The 23,446-nt window shown below is 43.1% G+C and overlaps 1 protein-coding gene across 1 annotated transcript in view; it reads right to left on the bottom strand.

Annotated features, from left to right (window-relative positions):
- Positions 1-1,051: 1,051 nt before the first annotated feature.
- ITK (IL2 inducible T cell kinase) overlaps positions 1,052-23,446 on the bottom strand; it is a 30,030-nt gene continuing 7,635 nt past the window's right edge. The window contains exons 2-17 of the mRNA XM_068697975.1: positions 18,106-18,210; positions 16,242-16,323; positions 14,707-14,835; positions 14,044-14,084; positions 13,059-13,210; positions 12,417-12,482; positions 12,184-12,238; positions 10,097-10,176; positions 9,322-9,458; positions 8,499-8,573; positions 7,615-7,786; positions 7,131-7,347; positions 6,628-6,692; positions 6,426-6,544; positions 4,130-4,287; positions 1,052-3,603 (exon numbers count right to left, since the gene is read on the bottom strand). Coding sequence (XP_068554076.1) covers positions 3,532-3,603; positions 4,130-4,287; positions 6,426-6,544; positions 6,628-6,692; positions 7,131-7,347; positions 7,615-7,786; positions 8,499-8,573; positions 9,322-9,458; positions 10,097-10,176; positions 12,184-12,238; positions 12,417-12,482; positions 13,059-13,210; positions 14,044-14,084; positions 14,707-14,835; positions 16,242-16,323; positions 18,106-18,210 — 1,725 coding nt within the window. The 3' untranslated portion in view covers positions 1,052-3,531. The remainder of the gene's footprint in view (positions 3,604-4,129; positions 4,288-6,425; positions 6,545-6,627; positions 6,693-7,130; positions 7,348-7,614; positions 7,787-8,498; positions 8,574-9,321; positions 9,459-10,096; positions 10,177-12,183; positions 12,239-12,416; positions 12,483-13,058; positions 13,211-14,043; positions 14,085-14,706; positions 14,836-16,241; positions 16,324-18,105; positions 18,211-23,446) is intronic.

Genomic DNA, 23,446 nt, shown 5'->3' with positions numbered 1-23,446 from the left:
TTCATTTTTCGGCAGCCCTCTCAGCTGCTGCTGCTGGTTGAAAGACACTGGTGGATGTGCAAGACTGCTGAAAGCCTGTGTTTATGCCTAGATCCGTTTCCTTGGTGGCCTTGGCAGTGTCCCCTCCCTAAGCATCAGCCTGTGCTACAAGCAGGTTGCCATCTGGCCCTTCCTGTGTTAGGGTAACTGCTCCCAATTCCTTAGAGGCTGCGGCTCTGCTGTCCGTGCTAGCTTGGCATGGGGTCTGCAAACCACAAAGCAGTACGGCAGTCATAGAAACAGCCTTTGTTTTAGCAGATAGGACCATACCCAAACAAACCTGCATCTCTCTGTGTAGACTTTTCTCATTCCCCTCTGCGGCATTTCTTCTATCTCACCTTTAACTGGAACGTTTTGTAGCCATCATTCCTCTTTTTACTATTTATTGCTTGTCAGAAAAATTCAGTAAGTGAACATTATTTTTGCAGATCTGGGAGATTTCACAGCTAATATTGCTCTGAGGCCGTGGGTGAAACAAGGTCAGTTCAAGAAACCTGTGGCAGGTAAAACTGCTGTGGACTATTTTTTTTTTTTTTTTTTTTGTGTGTGTGTGTGTTTGTACAGTTTAACCTGCTCCTGTTATCAGCCAGGCTCAGGGTGATGGGAATTCGACAGATGTTGTGACGCTATTTTGATTTTCTGTTCTGTGCTGTCTTAGGTTACAGAATAAGGGAACGAGCTTTGCGTTTATCGTGCAGATCACTGCAGGATGGGAGGACTGGCAGTGGGGGCAGGCCCACCAGCCTTGTGCCAGTGCTCACCATAGCAGCAGGCTGGGGACGTGCTGGGACAGAGCAGTGGGACCAGGTCACAACTTCCTAAAACTTCCTAGTACCTCCCAAGCCAGCCCCAGAGCGCAGCCGTAGCTCTGGGAACAGAAGATGTTGCAGAAAGCCAGAAGAAGCCTGTTTGCTTCTTGGAGGGGAGGATTTTGCGAAAGGGCAGGGTGTGTGATTATGAAAGCGTAAGGGTGTTTTTTTGCATTTTTGCTGACATATAGTGAAAGCCACAGTTGGGACAAGGTATTTTTATTATTTGTAAAAATATATATTGTGTACATAGAAATTCCTGCTAAAGAAGACCAAACGTAAGACATTACAACATTGTTTCGTGCAATGCTCCCTAGCTAATAAATATTACATTTATCTCATCAAACATAAATATAGCCTCCAAAACAATTCTTAGAAGAGCAACACTGCTGCTACATAATAGCAACTTCCTCAGTCTTGACAGATCCCTGGTTGCTCCCTGGATGGAAAGGGCAGCAAGCCAGAGGCTGGGCTTTGTGAGCCTGTGGATATCCCTGCCGTGGGCTGGGTGGCTGTGCCCAGGGAAAAAAACATTTCAGAGCATCCTGCGGTTGTACAGCTCCTCTAAGTGGGGTGGGGGAGAGAGTGGGGTCATGGCCAGCTGGCCTGAAACTTAGCCATAGGTGTGCATGCAGTTCAACTTGCGTAGGGCTACTGAAAATGGCATTGGCTAAACACCAAAGTTAGCACCATGGGAACGTGACAACAGGCTAATTCGGACTAAAAGGGTGAGAGGGACAAGGAGAAACTTAGCTTAAATTCACTGTAGGCAAGAAATCAAAATCTGTTTTGTAGATGTTCATATTCCACATGTAGGTTCAGACTGCTGAGGGATTTGGGCAGCAATCCTGACCTGAAGACTCTGACCCTGGTTTGGATTGACAACCTCTGGTCTGAATGTTAGGATTTTCCTTGCTTGGGAGAGTCATTCTGGATTATATTTGTAGAAGGAGAATAACATGGAAACAAAGCAAAGTGGGAAGATGCAGGAACTACGTCTTGCTTGTATCCATAAACCTGAAAAGATGCTGGCTGCTACCTTAGAACCACAGGTCTGAAAAATACCAAAAATTTGACCTCCTTCTATGAAGAAACAGTCTGACACAGGATATGTGAGATCATAGGATTACAGTATTTCCTTGTTCCATTTTTGTTGGCAAACATCTTTGAACTTGACTTCTGTAACGACATGAGAAATTGCTGCTGGAAGTTTGCACCTCAGACTTTTTGTAAACTGTTGTCACGTAAGGTTTACCCATGTCCTAGCTTGCCCAAACACGGGAACATCAAAAATACAGACTGCATATATGCACATAGCATCTGTGAGGCCTTTTGGCTTCCCTAGTTATAGTTAATGCTTAGCAGAAATCCTGATCTTACAAATTCTACAGGACGCTAACATGCATGCTTCTGTTTTGGAGGCTGGTTACGTCAAATCAGTGTCTGTCTTGCGGAGAAAAGGTAGATTTTAATTGAAGTACCCGCGCTGTCACCTCATAATGTGGAACTCATCAAGAAGTACCCAGGCAGTCTGTTTGCATAAGCCTTTCTTTCTTTGATCAGTCCCTAGAGGATTCACCAGTTTGTTGAGAGAAGAGATGGAAAACTCTCTACTTGATGATTCAGTTGCTCTTTGAAGTAAGCGAAAACTTCTCATTATCGTTGGCGCACTGATCACACACTCCATGTTTCCTCCTCAGGGCTACCCTTCCAGCGCCCGCTGGCTCCTTCCCTCCAAACACACTGGTTCTGGAGTAGGTTCCTGTGCCTCTCACGGGCAAACAGATCGTGGGATCCTGTCTTCTCCTGGGCTAGAGACACCCAGCACTCGGCCCTGCTGAGTCCTCCATGCTTGGTTCAAAGAAATTGGTGGAGGTCTCTTTTCTGATGTAGAAGGACTGAAGAAAAAATGAATACAAACTTTCAGCTTTGACTTTTTTTCCCCATCGGAGAGTCCCATTTTCCCACTCACTACACAAATTTGAGAGAATTTCAAGACTCTTCAGTACATTGCTTTTTTTTTCTTCCTCCCTTACAAACTTGGGTGAACATACAGGCACCTCTTCAGCTTATGGGATACCACAACCCTGTTTTTGTTCAGCCACAGTTTCAGAGAAGATCATGTAAAAGAACAAAACCACCTTGAAATATCAGCATCAGAAATGCAGACACTAAATCCAGTTTGTTCCCTTGTGTTCCAGGTTTATTCCTGTTCACAGCTTTCAGGTCCAGCCTACTCTGAATTAGAGAGCCATGGAAATGTCTAAATGTTCATCTTCAGCCAAAGATTTTTTTTTTTTTTTTTTTTTCTTCTTCCTCCAGGAAGACCTTAATTTGGCAGTTCACAGAACTGGAATAGCAATGCCAGATCTCTTACTTTTGAGGCTGTATCTTCATGAGAAATACGCTTGCTGGGTTGCGTGGCGCAGGAATCTGTGCTCAATTGCTGGTTCTGCTTGTAAGATGCAAACCACTTTCCTGGCCAGTCCAAAGCCCGTGCCTGTGCTCTGGAAGACCTGAGGATATCTTGTCTGTCTGGAAGTACTGGCCTCTGCCCTCTCCTTCTCCCCAGGCGTACGACAAGTGTCTATGGTGAGAGGATTCCTGTTAATGCTCGTGTGGGGAAAATCCAGCCATCTGCCCTCTCAGGACTCTCAGCTTCACTTAGTGGCCAGTGCTGTGATTACAGATCATACTCAGAGATTTCACTCAGCTGATAGAGCAGAAGAGAAAATGACGGGCGGTCTTCTTTCCTCTGAGAAGGGGAGAGAGAGGGAGAACATTAATGTCAGCTTGAGAGGAATGGTGAGGTTAGAAAGGAAAACTTTGTGACAAGACTGAGCTTTTACAGAAATAAAACCCATTCTCACAGAGAAAATGCCAATGGAAGAATGAAGTTCCTTCTGTGCAGTTTCTCTTCTACTAGCAGTGAGTTTTCCCTAGAGGCCACTAAGACCTTGTAATGGGTTGGCTGTCATTTTTACCATCTGTATTAAAGCCGAGCTTCACTGATATGTAGCTTTTTTAGGAAGCAAACTGCTGAATTAACTTAAGTGTGCTACATAGACTTCTCAGTTGAGTCAACACATTCTAGAGAGATAGCAGCTTAAATAAAAACCAAAGAGCCCAGGGTTTAACTCAGCTTGCTAACACAGATGAAAGCTACAAAATGCCTCACGTCCAGGATTTGATCCTGTGCTAGCATGTGAGCATCTCCTAAACACTAAAGGGAAGAGAGCTCTTGTTGGTGAGAACTAGGGCTCTCCTGGTGAAATACTAACCATGCACCAGCAGTGGCTCATGACCTCATAAATAGCCTTGGAGGCCAGCTTGGGTTTGTAGAGCCGAAATCCTGCATTGATTTCTTCCACCACTTCTCCGTTGGTGCGGTTCTCATAGGGCATTTTACCTTCACTGAAGACCTCCCACATCAACACTCCTAAAGCAAACAAATGAGAACAATCACAAGGAAGTAGATAACATCTTCAGCAGGCCCACAGCCCCCCTTCACATGCCCTTTGCAGGTCAGTGTTGGTGTCTGTTACTTAAAAAAGCATTCTCACCCAGATTCCGAGCATGCATCTGAAAATTCAGGCCCTAATGAACCTGTAGATGGAATGTCAAAGGATTGCAGCACATATTTTCCCTTTCCCTAAATGCTGAAATAATTTCCTATGATTACTGTTCAGAACAGTGCAGAAACTCATGTTTTTCTAGTGTGGTGGAAGACAGACAGACAGACAGAGACAAAATGGTGGTGGAATGCATTACAGTTGGCCATCAGATCAGAGAGGGTCTGCAGATGGAATGAATGGAAGTTACTTGTGTTATTATTAGGTTTAATTCCTTCATTCACCTAATATGACTGTCTTGGTAAACCATGTTCACGCTGTGTAAGAAAACAGACAGGCAGATCTGAAATAGAGTTGTGTAGCTCCCCAGTCAACTTTGCTAGGGAATGCCTGCTTTCCAGCGTCTAATTATTCAAATAGGAAGATGCAATGAGATTGCAGCTCCCCACCAGTGACACTGGCTCTGCTGAAGACTACGCCAAGCAGCTGTACTCCCCCAGGGTGCAGATTCCTGGCACTGGGAATTCCTCACACCCATTTTTTTCTCCTAGGCACAGCAGGACTTCAGGCCTGGCAGGAGAGGTGAACACACTGCAGAGCAGAGTAGAAAGCATCTCACAGTCATGAGACCGTGAGATGACAGAGGAATCCTCTTGTGTAAAGCCACTGGAGGGACAGGTAATAATGCCAGCAATGTGCAGCACTGGTGCCTGCAGGTTTCACCAAGGAGGACTGACCGGTGCAAAACTCACAACTATTTAATTCAGTCCAGAAACTGGTGTGAGCCATCTTGGCTGGACTGTAAATCAAGCTGAACACACTTTTTTGGAGGCATCTGGCTCTTACAGGGGCCCTAAATGTGAATCAGCTCAGCATTTTCTGATTTGTGAAGCAGAAGAGTGTTCTTATTGAGGCAGCATCTCTTCCCATGTCACTGCCACTTTGCTGTGAGGTGTCAGAGCTAGCTCCACTGGCAGTGCTGTCCCCTGTTATTATGTGGACAGTGCTGACAGCCTCCTCCACATGCCAGGGGACACCAAAGAGGAATGGAATATCTCCGGGTTGGGTTCTCAAAGGAGCCGCATGTGTCTGAGCACCCAGCTCTCACCACACTGCTCAGCCCCCCTGGGATTGCACAGCCTCACCCAGCACGAACTGCACAGTAAGGGGAGAGGCAAGCACAGAATTCACGAGCACAGACTAGCAAAGGTTATAATCCTGCATTATTTACTGCGAGGCCCGGAGCTGAGTGGCACCCCATTGACTGTGTGCTGTGCGCCGCACACTGCACCACTTCATTCCGCACTGCCGTGATTTGCATGTTCGCTGGAGATGGGCCAGATACATCAGAGTGCCAGATCAACAGGCCAGGGAATAGCCTTTGTTATCTCCAGTGCCAATGATTTTGAGGAAAAAATATACAACAGCTTTCTTATCTGTCAGGGTCCAGAAGGGAGACCAAAGAACAGATGCAAATCGTAAAACAATGCATCAGGGAGCAGGAAATTAGGTGAGAAAATGTCAGCACTGAAATAATATTTTCAGATCAGCATAAAGCAAACGGAGTCAGCAAAGCAAACTTTGAAAAGCAGAGGGTTTGAGTGAAGCTTGAGTGCCCAGGACTGACATGCAGAGAGATGGAGTCCCCAAATCTCTTTCCTTTCTTTTCCTTATAGAACTTGTCAGTGACTCTCCAACATGTTCTTGGTCACTTATTCTATGGCATCATGAAATAGAGATTGTTGTTTGGTATTATATCACATTGTACAGGTATAATACATAAAATTGGAAGTATCTGAGGTGTGTCAAAGTATCTAGGCAGTTTACTATTCTTTCCTTTCACTTCACTGATTTGGGCTTGCTTTTCTAAGCTGCTTTTCAGACAAAACACCCTTAGGTCCCAGAAGATGCACTGTTTAGGACATTTTACATGAGCACTGAGCCCCTGTTTTTTTCTGAGCTACTGTTTATTCAACGTAATTGTATTCTGATGAGAGGTTCTTACCAAATGACCAAACGTCTGATTTGGTGCTGTAGTTACTGTAGGAGAAAACCTCCGGGGCAGACCATTTGACTGGAAACTTGGTGCCCGTGGAGCTGGTATACTGGTCATCAAGGACAATCCTGCAAAACAAAAAGAAGGGAGCATGCTGAGCAACCCTCTTGTCCCCTGCCAGCCCCCCCATGTGCAGCCCCGGTGGCGTTACCTTGACATCCCGAAGTCAGACACTTTGACCACCTGGGACTCCCCCACCAGGCAGTTCCGAGCAGCCTGCAAGAAAAGAAGGTGCAAAGGCAGAAGGTCAGTGCTGAAAGGCTGTCATAGACACTTAGCTGCTTTTAGCCCAGTACAGCAGACAGTGCTTAAAAATAGGAGAATCAAAGTGACATCATACCATACAAAAAAGGTGAGAACTTGAAGTCCTAATGCTTTCTGTACGCTTTACAGCCTGCATGCTCCTGTTGCCAGGATCATGGTCAGCCATCAGTCTGACCAGCAGGCCTTTGCTGCCCAGAAGGGGCAGACAGACTGTGATTATCCATAGCTACCCACAGTCCCTGCTCCCTAGCAAAAATGGCAGCAGTGAATGAGACAGCTCGATTGTCCACTATGTAACTGAAGATATTGAAAATAAAATAAAATTAAAGCTGAAATTAAGGGAGCAAGGCCAGCTGGAGTGGAGAAAAAGTCTGTCTGGGAGCAACATACCAGGTCTCTGTGGATGACAGAATTTTCTTCCAGATAAGCCATTCCTTCACACACATCTTGGCACATCCCCAGGAGGGTTTCTTTCGAAAAAGTGCCCCGCTGGCTCCTGAGGTAGTCGGACAAGCAACCGTGCTCCATGAACTCGAACACCAGGCATATGGGAGTGTTCTCAAAGCACACGCCATAAAGCTGGACTAGTTTGGAATGGGACAGCTTCCTGTGGACAAAGAGGGAAGGTGGAAAAAGAGGCTGAAATATGCTCAATCCCATCTGTCCTTACAGAAATTGTTATAAACAACCCACTTTTGTCACTCTGTTGCACTCTGCAAAGTCCAGCTATGAACTACGAATGCAGAAAAGAGAAAATATGTAGACCAAGTCTAACTGCAAGCTGGTTTTGCATTAAATATAATCCAATTTCAAAAGTAGTAGTTAACAAAATACATTTCTGCATGGAAAATCATCCAATCAAGCTACTACTTACATCAATACTTTAGCTTCCTCAATAAAATCCTCTTCAGACATTGCTCCTTCACGAATGGTCTTTATGGCTACTTTTGTTTTCTCCAGCCAGTAGCCAAGGTAAACCACCCCAAACTGACCACTGCCAATTTCCTGTACACGGGTGAGCTCTGAGGGATTAATGACCAATTTTCCTGTTGATTGTAAAGGAGAAAGAGTAAGGATCTAATGTTAAAATGTCAAAGAAAAAGCTTTTGTGGGTTAAACATTAAGACAGGACTCCGAGTGAGAGTTTCTAACTCTCCCTTAAATTATCTGTCTGACCTTTGGTAGCTCATTTGGCTAGTCTGTGCTGCAGTTCATGTTCAGGAATAGGAATAACAACATTCCTTTTTTCTCTTGTCTATCCTATTTCTATCTTGTCTTCCTATTTCTCTTGTCTAACCAGTTCTTTGGGGAGGATTGTATCTACCATGCATATGCGCACTACTAAGCACAACATGTTTAAGTTTCTGTGATGTCTACAAAAATTACAATAAAGATCATAACAGCAAAATTCTGTAGTCAGATGGAGGCATCTTTCAGGAGGGACTCAGCTTTTATTAAGCTATGCTAAGCTCCCGTTCCCATCACCTTTGCTCAGCATTAATTTCAGTATCTAATGTTGACTTTAGTGAGACCTCAGCACCTTCCTCAAGACATTGACTTTGCAGGATCAGATCACTTGATCACCAACGGTAATGGCAAAGATGATAATCTAGGGAATGGTGCAATGTGAAGATCTGAAGAAAACTATTTGTTGTTGTGATAGTCACACAAGTATTCGTAAGTATCAATGTACTCAGGATCACCCAGCTAACCAGGGAGGAATGTGATTCCCAAATGGTCAAGACAGTTGCTCCATACCATAGCTCAGACCTGCGGTGATTGGGGCCTTTTTCCTCCAAGAAGAGACTGCATATCGCAAACGAGTGACAAGACCTGAATAACAGAGGAAAAGGTAGGATCCAGTTATTGGCACAGTCATGGGAAGTGTGGCTCCCTCTCAGAAAGGAGTCTGTACACTGGAAGCAGATTTATTGTACTGAGTTCTCAGCTCCACTTGAGGGCAGCTGAACCTCTATTCAGAGTGTGATTTCCTGCCTGCTCAAAGGAAGCCAATTCTGAGCAGTTTCAATTTCCATTTTTGCTCTGTCAGCAAATATGAATTTCTATAAACTCTGAAGGGATTCCAAAGAATACCTTTGATTTGTAGGTATATTTGAAGCCCAAGGTTTCCCTTGGTGCACCTGAGCTGTAGGGGCAGGAGTCTTTGATGCCTCCCACATTTGGCTATGGATCCTGGCCATGTCCCTGACTTTGTGTCAAGCCAAGGCCCAGGGCTATATCACCTCATGAGCAAGAAGGTGCTGCAGTGTAACTCAAGCAGGTAGCATGGTCTGGCAGTGCTGACACACTCCCATGGACTCCAGAGAATGAAAGGGCTCTCTGTGGTATATCTGGATGACATACAACATCTGTGTTGGTCATCCTCAGCCTCGGAAGGACCACCAAAATGAAGATGTAATGTTGAAAGCTGAGTCAAGATGATCATTATACTGACATCCAAGTGCCAAGATAGCATTTCACTGTAAGGACAGTAGGCTTGAGAGGCTTCCTTCATTCAAAACAGTCACCTGGCTGCATGGCAAAACAACAACTTCCCTGGCTGGCCTCAGCCTTCACTCACCTCCTGCATTGTGCTGGTGATAGTTAATGAGTTCAGGGATGCAGTCAAACACGTGCTTTTCTGCCAAATAATATCGCTTGGGAAAGTCTGTTGTTTCATTGATGTGATAATGTTTTATAACAGGATTGTTATCCGTGCTGGAAAAGATGAGTTATTCTTTGAGAAAAAACAGGTTGCAACAAAAAAACAGTAATTTGGGGTATAGATGGAAGGGAAGAGAGCAAGAAAGGGCAAAACCTTCCTTACACAGAAGGAATGGGAGAGGAGCAAGGAGTGAGCTTCAATTGCTAACACAGCTGTGTATTTGTGTGTTCTCCCCGTAACTCGTAGATGGTCTCATCTCTAGAAAGGCTGAGGTTTCCTGATTAGAGCAGGTTGAGTACCAGGTTTCTCTGCCCCTTCTTTCTGAAACAAAACTTTCTGCCCCATGACAGAAACCCTTTCACTAGTCTTGTATTTTCCACCTCAAATGAGTCTATCTTGATCCTACAGACAGTTCAGCTGGGATGGCAATTCAACAAAATTACAACCCTGGTGATGTTTAAGGGGCTATTTATAGGCAGTTATTTAGATGCAGGGAGAAGTGGAGCCTTTAATACCCTTTGTTTTACAAAAGGCAGCTAACTCTTCTGCCTTTTTTGGAAGCGTTTTTCTCTACCATTTTCATGAGCCTTCTGCTCTCTCTTTATAATGCCAAAACAACTACAGAGATTACACTCTCAGAAGCCATTTCATTGATGTAATTGATGTGAAAAGCTGCTGAGCTCAGCCGTACCTTAATGCTTTGGTGAAAACAGAGACTGTGTACATGCCAGGCTGCCTTGAGTCTCTCACCATGAAGGCACCTTCCCTACCCTGCAAGAAGAGCAAAGGAGAGAAAACTGGTTAGAGACATCATGGAAAAAAGAAGTGGGCCGGGGGCAAGCTCTGCTTGTTTCAGCCCTCTCTACTGCTCAGACATGAGGATGTGCTAAATATGTAGGAAAAAAAATGAGCCATCAGCCAACCGATGGAGGCTGCTGTTCCGTGCACTGCTCTGGTGTCTGCCCAAGGGCCTGCAGGTACACTCAGCTGGTTTTTCTTGGGTGCTACATATTTTTAGCTTAGTTTCCTGAGGAAATGAGAATTATGTGATCAGACCATGCTTAGTATGTGTGGGGGTGGATACATGTGAGTGCGTGTCTCTCTGTCCCTCCAAGCCTCTCCTCTAGAAATTTTGAACCCATTGATGGCTTTCAACCTTATCTAGCAGAACAGTGGCGATATTAATTTCATGCAAGTTCAATTAAAATGGGCAGCCAAGTGGAAAGACAAACCCCTCTGAGTGCTCTCCACAGGGAGAGAAACTACAGGACAAAGATGCAATTTATTCAACACCAGAAAATCCATATGGGAGTGTAGGAAAGATAATTTACCAGTTTCCCAGAAATGTAAAAAACTTGGACAAGATCCCGTGCTTTCTCAGGTACCCTGGTCATCCAGTATCTAAATATAAATGCTTGGAAAAGCAAGTTTCCTCCACTCTGGAACTTACAAAACAACTTTCCATTCTAATTTTTCACTGTAATTGCTTTCTACTCATCTGAATGCTGAAATGTGTCCTAGGCCATGATCGGGCAGGGCCAAGCAGTGATGGATCAGATGGCAGAGGAGAAGATTTAACATAACATTTTGGATGTTATGTGCTGTGGTGCTCTATACATTGATAATAAAAAACGTGGTTTCCTTCTGTTTGCACACAAAGATACTTTTTGTCTGGTATCCCAACTGCTAGATTAGTTTTGCTTTGTTTTACCCAGCAGAGTTCCTCCATTTGTATGTGCCCTCTATCCATTTCTGTATCCATAAAAACATCTACCTAATACCAGACTTCATTTCAGTACTGTGCTAATATTGGTAGAAGACACACAGCAAGCCGTGAATGTCTGTTGTCTGATAAAGCTGGAAGAAGCTTTATCAGCTTTTTCAGACAAAGATCACCCACAATACGTGGTGCAAAGCTGATCCACCAAGTGTGCCCTGCCTCAGCCTCCTTGCTCACACAGGTAGACAAGTGCTGGAGGCAGCATCCTGCCTGGGATGCTTTAAGCTCCATTCTTGCCCTTCCCTCTCACTTGACAGCAAGGCTGGCCAAAGATGTGCTTGGTCGCATTTTTTGAGGGACTTGTGAGGGTTGGGAGGTTTTGAATCAGAGGTCTTCTGGCTCTTTTGGTGAGGGCTGCCACAGAAAAGCTGTTCTGGTAGGACCCAAAGGAAAAATGAGCTTCCTAAACCGTGTGTGGATGTGTCTTATAGGAGTATATAGGAGAAAAATGATTTTTTTTAAACTGCATGGAAAAGCTTTATTTTCATAAAATACTATCATTCAGCATCTTATTTGCATCTCCTGTTAGTGAAAGAGCTGATTTAAAAACTGAGGTTGAATTTGTGTGGAAAATTTGAACAGGCAGTGCATACTTTTTATTTTCATGACAGTCTTCACTGGAAAACTGTGTCTCCACTGAAAAATTAAACATGCACGCTCACACGCATGCACACACAGACAGAACTAAACAAAACGCCAACCTATACTTTGGCTTTCACCCCAAACACTTCAGCACGAGACCGGTTAGATTTTCTGAGAATTACTGGCATTTTCAGCCTCCTGCAGAGACAGAAACTATAAGCTAAAATCACAGTTTTCAGCTGACACGGTGTTCTGAAACAGTGTTTTCCATCACCCTCTCCTGCCCTGGAGGAGGGTGGCACAGGTCACCACCCACACCCAGCTGCTGCGGATCCCTGCTGGTCCCATACCTCACTCCTCAGTTGTCATTAATTAATTATTATTGCCCATCTGACCCACATGTAACACGGGCTTACCTCATCCTTGAGGAGCATTTCTGCTTTGCTTCTGCTGATGTTCTTATTGTACCATCTGAAAACATCAAAGGACTCCGAGTCAGCACTTCTAGGCTATTAAAGTTCCTGCCAAAAAGCCTCTGTGCTAGCCCCAACACTAGCACAGATTGCGGGGTGGGGACGTGTGGGGTTTGTAGCTTCTATAACAAATCCAGAGTGCTTGGAGGTACAAGGCAAACATAGGCACAACTTACTCATATATTTGCAGATTCTCGGGTGATTTTTCCACCAGGTAGCTACTTGGCACGTAGCCTTCATGCCTGTTAAAATGTGATAGAGCATGAGCATGCTAGACAGACAGGATTTTCTCTACATCTGTGGGAGTCAGCCCTGAAAGATTTGCCTGCCAGAAGTCTTGCTCTTTGCATGACATAAATGCTGTTTTTTTATGTATTTAGCAGGCTTACAAGGAAAAGGAAACAACTGATATCCTCCCCAGACTGGTTAAACAAGGGGTGATTAAAGAGAAGTAACACACAGACTCCATCACTGTTCACATTCAGGATCCTATAATTTCTTTTTCTTGTGCTAGTTATTCCCAAAGAGAACACACAAATATGCTCTTTGCATTTCAGTTTTCACATTTTTTCTGCATGTTTGACAGCAAGTATCAGTCTGAACTAAGGACTACACTTCAAAAAATTAACTTTTGGATCCATTTTCTTAAGCTGCCCAGATACAAGCAGCATCAAAGGCAATAAGTCTTCCACTGCTCTTTGTTCTACATATCAGAAGACGCTTCATGAAAGTTATAATAGAGGCCAGCATGTATGTTAATGGATGAACAACTTGGATTTAGAAAGGATTTGTAAATTGGCTGTGGAAAAGGGACTTACCCGTTCTTATCTTGAATCAGCCACCAATGTTCCTCAGAGCTGTCAATCACGTAATATTCCTCATTGTATTGTAATGTCAGCTCCTGCGGGTTCTGGGCTTCATAGTCATATATGGCCATCACTAAGGCTTCCTTTGTGTCTAGCAACAATTTCTGCACAAATTAGGAAAAAGGCCCATCATACTCATATTCATAAACATCAATGGCATGCTGTCTAAAATGATATTTCCCTGGCAGCACTGTGTGTTATACCCGGTCTGCTGGATTCAAAATCCTCAAAGCTAGGGAAGTACCCAAGGTGCATGGTGGGGTACATTAGCAACATGGGAGTTTTTATAATGTGAATTTCATACAAAAATTTCACTTGCACAGAAAACAGTTATCTACTCCTTCTCTGAAGCTTAGGGCAGGATTACCTCTGTCTGATCTGTTTGTCACAGATGTTTCTTAAACTCTGATTAAAAGCCTCCAGTGACAAAATCTTCAGGACCTCCCTAGACGGACTTAGGTTGACCCTACTTCTCACTTCTTATTATGTAAGCCTATCAGATTTTGTCCAAATCCACAAGTGGGTTTGCAAAACGATTTACTCTGTTCCTCTCCACAGCAGCTTTTGCAGATATGAATACTATTCTCATATCCGCTCCCTTTCCCAGTTTCCCTTTCTATAATTTGAAAAAACAAACAAACAAAAAAACAAAAACAAAAAGCCCCACCCATTGAAGCTTCCCACACCATTGGAAATCTGTTTGTAAAACCAAGCTGTCTTTGCAGGACTGAATCTAGCTGCAGTGGGATGCTGCTGATTTGTAACTTATGGAAAGAAAAAGAAAGAAAAAAAGGAAAAGGCAAGAGAAAAGCCCAGGCAATATTATCACGGGTGATATTCTAGGTCACTGCACCATGATGAAAATTAATGAATGTATTTTCACCTAGTTAAGCACACAGGACACTAAGGACAGCTTATTGTGTCTCACTGCACTCACCCAGTTATCTTCAGGAGTGGGAGGAAGTGGCTTCTTTGAGGCTGAAATGAAATCAAGAAAGGTAATTTGAAACAGATCTGGACAAAACCATACAGAAATAGTGCATATCAAACCTTGGATTTTTAGAGTAAGATGTAGCAGCAGCCTGCACCTACACAAGTGACTCTCAGCTGCACAGTGTGTGTTTGAAACTGATGTACGGATTACCTAAGGAATCATGCCAACATAAGGGAAAATGTTCTTGGGTAAAGAAAGATTGACATCCCTATCTGCCAGTACCTACAGGCTCTTTTACTAGATAAAGTAAAGATTACACTTGGTCATTGAAAATACAGAGGAAATACGATTAGGACAAAATAGGACACAGAGGGATGAATCTGTATATCTTAAAGAAGTTGTTACAGCTTATTGACAGACCACAGCTGATCAAGTTCGTAGTTTTCAATCTCATTCCTGAGCATAAAACGTCCCACAGAAGAAAATGTTAATTCACAACAAAGAGTATCATGCATAGTGAAAGACGAGCCCAGGAAGCCAGCAAGATCTCTTGCTGCAAATATAACATGGTATTCCTTGATGTTCTGTACAAGGTAGATTTAATCCTTTACTTTTTCCTAGGAATATATATTTTCAAGGTCAGGATGGTCTTACAAAATCCCATACCATTTCTGGTGGGGTCATACTCTATACAGCCAACTGCCATCTTCTCTGTCTGAGCACAGCATCTCCACTTGCCATCTATCCAAAAATCTGGATGATACTTTGAGACTAAACTGTTGTTGATCCTGGTTTCTGGAAAATGGTAGAGGAAGAGAAAGAAGGAGTAAAAAATTGATTTATTTGTATTGACATCAGGTCTGAATGACATATAAAACTGAATGGAAATAATCTGCACTAAAGAAGCTTCTTATTCTTTTCAAACCAATTTGTTGAATATTATCAGCCTTCTCCATTAATATTTTCCTTTCTCCTGAAAGGAGTGAATGCCACCATCACTGTGAAGGGATAGCCTTCCTACCTGTGATGCAGCTCATACCTCTGTACTGTGCAAAAGCAGAATCCTACCAACGTGACTATCTCTTTAAACTGTTAAACACCAAAACCACAGAAAGAAGGTCTCAAAAAAGAAAGAAAACCTGGTACACCATGTCATGATGATTCTCATAAAAAACTACAGCTCTGCAGTATATATATACATAGGATACAGACTCTGCTGCTTTGGCTTGGTGTTCAGAAGGAGCTGAACAAGCTGGCATTCGCCAACTCCAAATATTTTTTGTGCATGTAAATGCCAGTCTTGAATCTTTGTATGAGCAATTAAAGGTCCTTCTGTTTGAAGCTCATGATCTCTATCCGCAATAATAATTTCCTAAACAGACAAAAAAAATCTGCTGGCCTGCTTCAAGATACTATTCAAATTATTGAAGGGAGGGGGTGGTCTCAAAATGTTGAACTAGAGGAGGTGATAAATCAGAAACTTGGAGCAGGTGCTTCCCAGAAGGGGAATAACTGGTTGTAAGACCTAGTGCATGAATTCAATAATATCTCAGTCAGGCACAATGTTTTTACAATGAACAATGCAGCAGCTTGTGTTATAGAGCAGGAGAAAGGTACGAGGGAAGCCTGATGCAATTTTCATGTATCTAAACACCACCTTTCCTATGTCAAGTACTGTGCTTCATTTCTGCAAGCAGTGGTTAGGTGTTGTACCTTCACTTCAGAACCATTGTAATGAACCACAGTGCAATTCAGGAGGTGAACAGGAAATGAAAGCTACCCACAAAAATGTTTCTTAATAATCATGATTCTGTAATAAGGTTGTCGTATAAACATCAACTCTGTTAATCAGAGCTGAGAATTCTACCCAGAACATATTAATTTATTTTTTTAAAAGTAGCCTAATGTAATTTCTCATCTCTTCCCACACAAGAATCCTCAAATTACAGTAACATATTAATAGTTTATCCTTGAAAGAGGCAAAAAAGCATTTCATGTCCAAGTTTTCTAATGCTGCTGAAAACACACCCACAAAAATTGCAAATACATTTGATTCCACAACTGCACTCCCAATTATTGCTTTGCATGTTTAGATGCAAAACTGAACTCCTCTTGCACATTTTATTGGCATTATAGCTTTTAAGAAAACTGCTCTGGATTAAGTAACTTCAACAATTAGGTGGGTGCAGGGGTTTTGTTACCTTCCTTCAGTGTAGCGACCCATCTCTGCCGACTCTCGCGATTGGGTGCAAACACGTAGAGTATGTAGTTATCATGGATGATCTGGAGAGGGGAGTAAGGAAGGGAGCCAGTTGTTAGAAACAATCCCAGATACACTGGGTACAGTGGAATAATTGAAAGAAACAGGTAGCAGACCCCATACCAACAAATTACAAAATGATGCTGTGAGCATGTGGAGTACACAGGCCCTGTTCAGATGTATCTCATAACCTCAGTGCCTTTTGCTTCTCTAAAACTAAGTAGAAAACCCGATCAAGGAAGAATTCCATATAAGTAATATTTTAGATCAATTTTATGTTGTTAAGAAATGCCAGGGAAATCAATGGAGATGTAGCAATTTTAATTTGCACAGAAGCCAGTCCATTTCTTGCTGACCGTGGTTTATTCTTCTCAAGTACCTCTGGGGAGATGCCATCTGTTTCTCAGCAGTTTCTTTCAAGGCATGTTCACTTAAAATCTAAGAGCCAGATTTAACTTTTCTTGTGTAAGTATAAAGCCCAAGCAACTCCCTGGAGATTTTTTGGATTACTATCATTCTTCAGTTTCTAATAGCGTTTATGAGGATTATAGCGGGGAAATAAGAAGCTAGAGCAAACAATGAGCAGCGAAGATTGTTCTTGTTCTTAATGACGAACAAATGATGGAAGAGAAATACAGAACACTTGTGAAATTTCAAACCAGGGAGTAAAATCATCACAAGAATAAAAATGACTCAGAAACTTAATTGGATGACTACATTTAAACAGAAAATGCGATATAACACATAATCTATATTTTTGTTCCAATATTTATCTCAACAATTTAAATCCAAATGGGATCTAGTCTCTTTGATTCAGAGAAACTTTGAAAAACTCTGACCACTGTTTTTAAACAGAGATTTCTACATGACAGCAGCTATTTTTTTTTTCAAGTTTATGCGGCAGCATAAATGAGGCAACGCTGATTATTTAAAGGACAGGAAATATTTGCTATCTCTTGGCCTGATGCCCTTGCAGGCACATGCAGATGGCTGTGTGACTCAGTTGCTTTGCATGCTACAGAGAGATAAGTTATAACCTCTGTTACAAAAAAACTGAAAGAGGAATAATTCCCGCTTGCTTAAAGCCACTCCTGTTGATGTTACTGGTATGTCTGTTTAATGTTTTGACAACCTGAGATGGTTTTTGAAATCTGCAGTAAGCGGATCTCCAGAAGACGTAGCCACGAGCACGCACAACTGGATAAAATCATTCATTTCAGCCACTCTGCAAGGGGCTCACTTGCCAGATGAGCCACACAGAGAAAACAAAACAACCCCAAACTTGTCGGTTCCACAGAAAATTTACAGTTGGGTGCAGTTGAGATACTTAAGAAGAAAATAGACAATATCATTTTACAAAATACCACAAAACTGACTCTGGGACAAAATTTAGACAGGCTACAAGCAGGTCTCCTGATGTCAGCTCAGCACTGTCCAGCATGTCTGGTCCACTGCTACCACATCAGTACTGGCCACAACCTTCACTTGATTTCGTTCTTCCTATAAGCAGTGGAGAAACAGCTTGAAAAATTCAGACCCAGAAAAAGTAGATCTGAGCGTTTGCTCCTTCACTCATCCATTCTCACTGAAGGAAGCCACGTTATAGTGTGGGAATGGAGTAAAGGAAGATTCTGATTAATCACTTTCTTATTCCCCAGTTCATTTCAAATCAATTTGCTTTTTCTTCATTTGTTGTTCTTCACCGCAGTGTTGGGTCCATTAAGGCTTGCGTTGTGTAGGAGAATTTTACTGAAATTCAACATGAAATGATATCACTTATCTATGTAGTCAATGGACAGACTCACCTGGAAAGGGTATTTATATTGACAGGGGATGATGATGTCACTTTTGACAATTTCCACACATTTAATCCTTGAAAGTTCTACAGAACCCTTCAGAGTCCTTTTTTTCTGAAAGACAGATAAAACCACTTGGTCAAAGCTAGTGATTGTGGATTAAGTGAATAATTAGATAAGACTGAGATGTCCGCAGGAGATTTCTGATTTCAGTGGAGCAGAAGTGAATTAATTAATAATGTATAACATTTAAAAGTACAACATTTGAAAGTATAAAGAATCATTCTCATATATGGCACCTTTATATAAATTGCATATAAACATATTTATATGCACATACATTTATTTCAGATCATCGTGTCAGAGGTTGGACTCGATGATCTTGAGGTCTTTTCCAACCTAGACAATTCTGTGATTTTCTGTGATTTCAAGTCAGCACATGGATTCTTAGAGAACCAGTCAAAATCTTCACTTGAAATTCATTTTTGTCCCCAACAAAACTAGATGCCTTTTTAACAACAAAAACAAAACAAAACAAAACAAAACAAACAAAAAAACAAAACAAAACAAAAAACACAACCTCTTGTCATTAAACTTTCAGCTTATCAACACTTGTTTCATACTGAAAAGCTATAAAAAAATAAGTATTAAAACACACACACACACAAAACATTTGGGTAATTTGATTTTCAAAACTAAGCATTTTATCTAAAATATAACATTTTCACTGATTCTATTTTCCAAGAAACAAATCATGTCTCTGGTTTTGGTTTGTCCGGGTTTTCAGATAAGAAAAATAACAGGAAATTTTGAAATAAATAATATCCTCAAAAAATTGCCTGCAAAACTCTTTCTGGCAGCCTCTGCTGCGTGATTATTCATCAGCTACCAGATAGCTAGATAACAGATCAGGCCATTAGGGAAGGATAAGAAAGGAACAGGATTCTGATATCCCCATTGCCCTCGAACTGAGCCATCGCCCCGTAGCTCCCGGGCAAGTGGCACTCGGCTCTTGCAGGAGATGGGTGGGGAAGACGCAGGCCAGAGCTAAGCTGATGCTTGCTATCTGGTGCACGCTGCTGAAGGATTTGCTACAAATGTTCGCTCTTCAGAAGCAAATTGGTTTCCTGTTTTGATTCGTTTTCAGTAGGGATGAAACGCTAATCCGCTCCCAGCCCAGTTTTGTGACAACATGATGAAAGACTGTGAGATGTATGAACCTGAAGAATGCTGCAAAATCTTCTGGTTTTGCAAACAAGGGTTACTGCCAACATGAGAGAGCCTTCAGAGACTAACTTGTACCCTTGTGGGACTGTCACGAGGAGCCATGGCAAGACTTTGGCGGCCTCCTTGCCCTGCCTCAGAGCCCCAACCCAAACCCTTGTGTCCTTCACCCTCCGGCTCCCTTCTGCCGCTTGCTCCCCATGCTGTTGTGGCCCCGCAGCTCTGCCCTGCTGAGATGCAGGGTGGTTTGCCACTGTGAGCTATCCAACTTCAAAACAGAGAGGCCTAAAGTTTTAAAACTTATATTCTTGTACGACTGGCTGGGTACTTTGTCCTTGTGCACTTGGACTTGAGGAAAGAGAGGGAAGTTATTATGGTGTGGTTGCACATAGCTCCTGCTGGACTTTGCTGGTGTATGTTTTTGTAGTTGCTGGCAGTTTAACCAGCGCCTTTGGGTTTTCTGCCAGGACTGTCTCTCGTCGGTGGCATCTGCCTACGTAGCTCCATGAGGTGGAATGGGAATTTTTTTTCAATAAACCCAAGACTGTAAGGCAGCCCTAAATGTAAATACCAATTAGCTAGCAAGAGTATTGGCAAGTCTTAGAAAGCCTCACTGAACCCTATTTTCCCCTTCTATTTTCTTTCATTCTTGTCTGTTCACTTCTTTCTTTGAGACCTGGCTTCCCCTCTCTCTTCTCCACAACCTCCTCTATCATTTGTTCTCCCCCTGGGACTTGTACCCTGCCATGAGACACAAAGCCATTTATTTCCTACAAAAACCTTCAATTTTGCTAACAGAGAACTCTCTTTTGGCTTATTACTTTGAAGTCCCGGGTCTTAACCACACATGTTCCTTCTCTGAGGCATTAGGAGTCAGTGCTTTGCTGGTCACAGACTCTGCTCTTTCACTGCAGATTGTTTTTTGTTGATACATTTCCATTCTGCTCTGAAAAACAGGGTCCAGCCTTCACAAGGAGCTTTACACAGCTGTCCTGCAGCTCTCTTCACCTGCTGAACTCCTGCTAATTGGGTAATTCCCACAGCAGAAGCCCCCAGAATCTCAAGTCAAGGTGCAATGTCAGGCCGTGTCTCGCAGCCACTGCACTGCCTGGAAGACTCTCCACAAATGGGACTTTACTGACAGAAAGCAATTACAGCCTTGGAGCAGCACAAACAGCAGGAATTATGATTCACAAACCAGGCATTACCCAGAAGTGGGCCTGGACACTAAACATACCCCTGCTTTGTGATATCTGCCTGCACTTTAATCTAACAAAAGCAACCAGGCCATTTGGAAGGGAGGGAAGAGGAAAAGCCTCTTAAAAATTGTCTCCAAAAAACCTCAGAAACTTGTTCCTAAAAGGGCCAGACAAAACATGCTGACAGTCCTCTGTTGCTTTCAGTCTGCCTGGAGCATAATTAAACAGACGTTTTAGCTGGTTGGTCAGAAAAAAAACATCAGTGGTCTTACTGTGTAATGTGTGTGGAGAGATAACGGAGGTACACTGCTGTCCCATGAGGAGAAGCACAGTGTGCTGCAGATCACCATGTCCTGTTTTATTTCTATTGAGCCATTACTTTCAAAATGGGGAGGGGAAGCTAACAGCACTGAGCGGAGCTGGGTGCATCACAAGCTCCGTGCATCACGGTCTTCATCTCCAGTATCTAACCTCCTCTTGCCACGCAGCTCCAGCAGCTCTTTCCCTGAGAAAACCTTTAGTTTGTGTCTACTAAATGATTACAATGATCCCTATTTGTCTTAGAAACTGGAACAACTGGTATTTTTTTTTAGATCTGGTATTTTTTTTAGATGTCTTAGATACAGAACAACCGGCATTTATCACAGGCTAAGCCTCTGCTACCACCAGCATTGTACTTGCCCAGCCATGGGAGCCTGGCCAGGCAACACAATTAATCACTTTGCATCAGCTTGTGGTCTGCTGGTTCGAGCCACACCTGAGTCCAGCAAGCATGGGCAGAAGCGGGGACGTGGAGCTGGGTGCAGGAGGGCAACGAGCTGTCAGTGAGCACAGGGCAGCGTCATGAATATGCTTCCTGACTGCGGTTCTGCACTCATAAACTTAACAAATGTCTAAGATTTTGTGAGATATGGGGCTATGCAGTCTGGGGAATTTGCTACTTTCTGGCTAACACTTTGCTGTTGCTATTTGTGGTCCCAATTCATCAAATGTACTACGAAAACCATTGGGGCTTAAGGTCCCGTGGAGCCACAAACCCTGGTGGCTGCTGAAATTTGAGCTAAACCCCACTGTATTTATCAAAGGGCCATGGCAGACGAAGTAGTCACGGGTGCAGGAGCAGAGGGCAGAGAAGGAGGCCAAGTGCCAGGGAGGTGGGGTGGGCAGAGCTTTACCTCAAGGAGAGCAGAAGGAGAGAGCAGACAGCACCTTCCAGCAGGCAGAAAGGCAGTGCCGTGTTTCACAAAGCAGATTGCGTTCACAAGTTGTGTAAGAACTTGTGTCTTTTGTGGTGTGAAGGAAGGGAAAAGCATGCAATTAGGATTCACATGGCCCCAGACTCCTGATCAGCGGTCACTGCCCACGGCCCATGCTGCAGCTGGACTTTCCTCACCACACGTCTCTGGTGTTGGCTCTGCCCTCTCCTTATCATCCTTTTCATCCCCGTCCCCATCGCCTGCCCCATCCCTTCCTCCCAGCCCAGCCAGGCCCTCGCTGTGAAAAGGAGCAGGTCCCCCAGTATAGGGGCATCCTTCTGCCCACCGAGGTCTGCCTTTGACCCACCAAAGGCCCAGCTGCAGCTGGACCCTTTCCATCTGCAGGTGGGAAGGGGAAGGCAAGTTTATAGCTGCGGTGGAGAAAGCTAGGAAATTCCAGTCCCCTGTAAGCAAAACCGCAGAAACATTTCCGCCAATAAAAGCACTTAATGACCGCTCTGGCAGTGCCAGGTTTTTGTCTGCAAGACTATGAACTGAATTTCGTTCCCTGCTTCACTTGTTGCATGATTAGGAGCCATTCTTAATTAATTAATTCTTGGAGATAAAATAGATGGGGGGTCTGGCCTAAGCCCTTGGCATGACCCACTTGGGCCTTGTCACCTTCACCCTGGTCCCTCTGCTCTGGCCGGGCTCAGTGCACAGCCTGGATGGAGGCAGAGGCTGATCTGAGGGTTTCTTACAATGTGGGATTTTAGTGGTGAAACCATAGAATCATAGAATGGCCTGGATTGAAAAAGACCATAAAGATCATCTAGTTTCAACCCCCCTGCTCTGGGCAGGGTTGCCAACCACTAGAGCAGGCTGCACAGAGCCCCATCCAGCCTGGCCTTGAATGCTCCTAGGGATGGGGCATCCACAACCTCCCTGGGCAACCTGTTCCAGTGCCTTACCAACCTCTGAGTGAGAAGCTTTCTCCTAATTTCTAACCTAAATCTTCTGTCTCAGTTTAAAACCATTCCCCCTTGTCCTATTACTATCAACACATATACAGGCGTTTATATGTTTATAAACATATAAACCCAAATTCTACTAGTTAGAATTTGGGTCTCTTATAAACACGTGTTGGCTGTAAGGTAGCAACGGAGAAGAACACAGACTATAGTAACTAGGAACCTTTAATATATTACTGCAATAAGATGGACTAATTTTAATGGTGATTCTCCTGAGAAGTATTTTCCACTGATCAAAAATATTATGCTTGAACTTGAACTTCCTTGAAAACTGTGCTAATGTAATTACTAATGTAATTACTTCCTACCCTTATCATATTCCTTATCTATACATTGGGGCATGGGCTCTTGTTGTCATTAATAGGACATAAAAACTGTTGACTGCTGGTTGATAGAGATCTTGCCTGAACCCTAACATTGTTCAGTATTTTGTGAGTTCTCACTCTTCTAAGGAACATTGGTAGTTTGAGGTTTTATGAAATTAAAATAAGTTAAACAATTTTAAAATTAATTTTGAAACCTAATATAAGCAAATTGGACTTTAAAATGAATTTGTAAGGGATTATTTTATTGCCTGTGAATAGTAAGAGGTTCAAAGGAAGAGCAAAAAGAGGTGGTAATTGGTAATACTGGGAATTTTCTGTACTGTTCTGACTGTTGCGTTGTGCTGTGATACCTCCAAGATACCCTCTTATATTTG

Source organism: Anas acuta, chromosome 14, assembly GCF_963932015.1.
Source record: "Anas acuta chromosome 14, bAnaAcu1.1, whole genome shotgun sequence".
NCBI classification, from domain to species: domain Eukaryota; kingdom Metazoa; phylum Chordata; class Aves; order Anseriformes; family Anatidae; genus Anas; species Anas acuta.
Note: the sequence above shows the minus strand (reverse complement) of the source record. Positions and strands in the feature narration are given on the sequence as shown.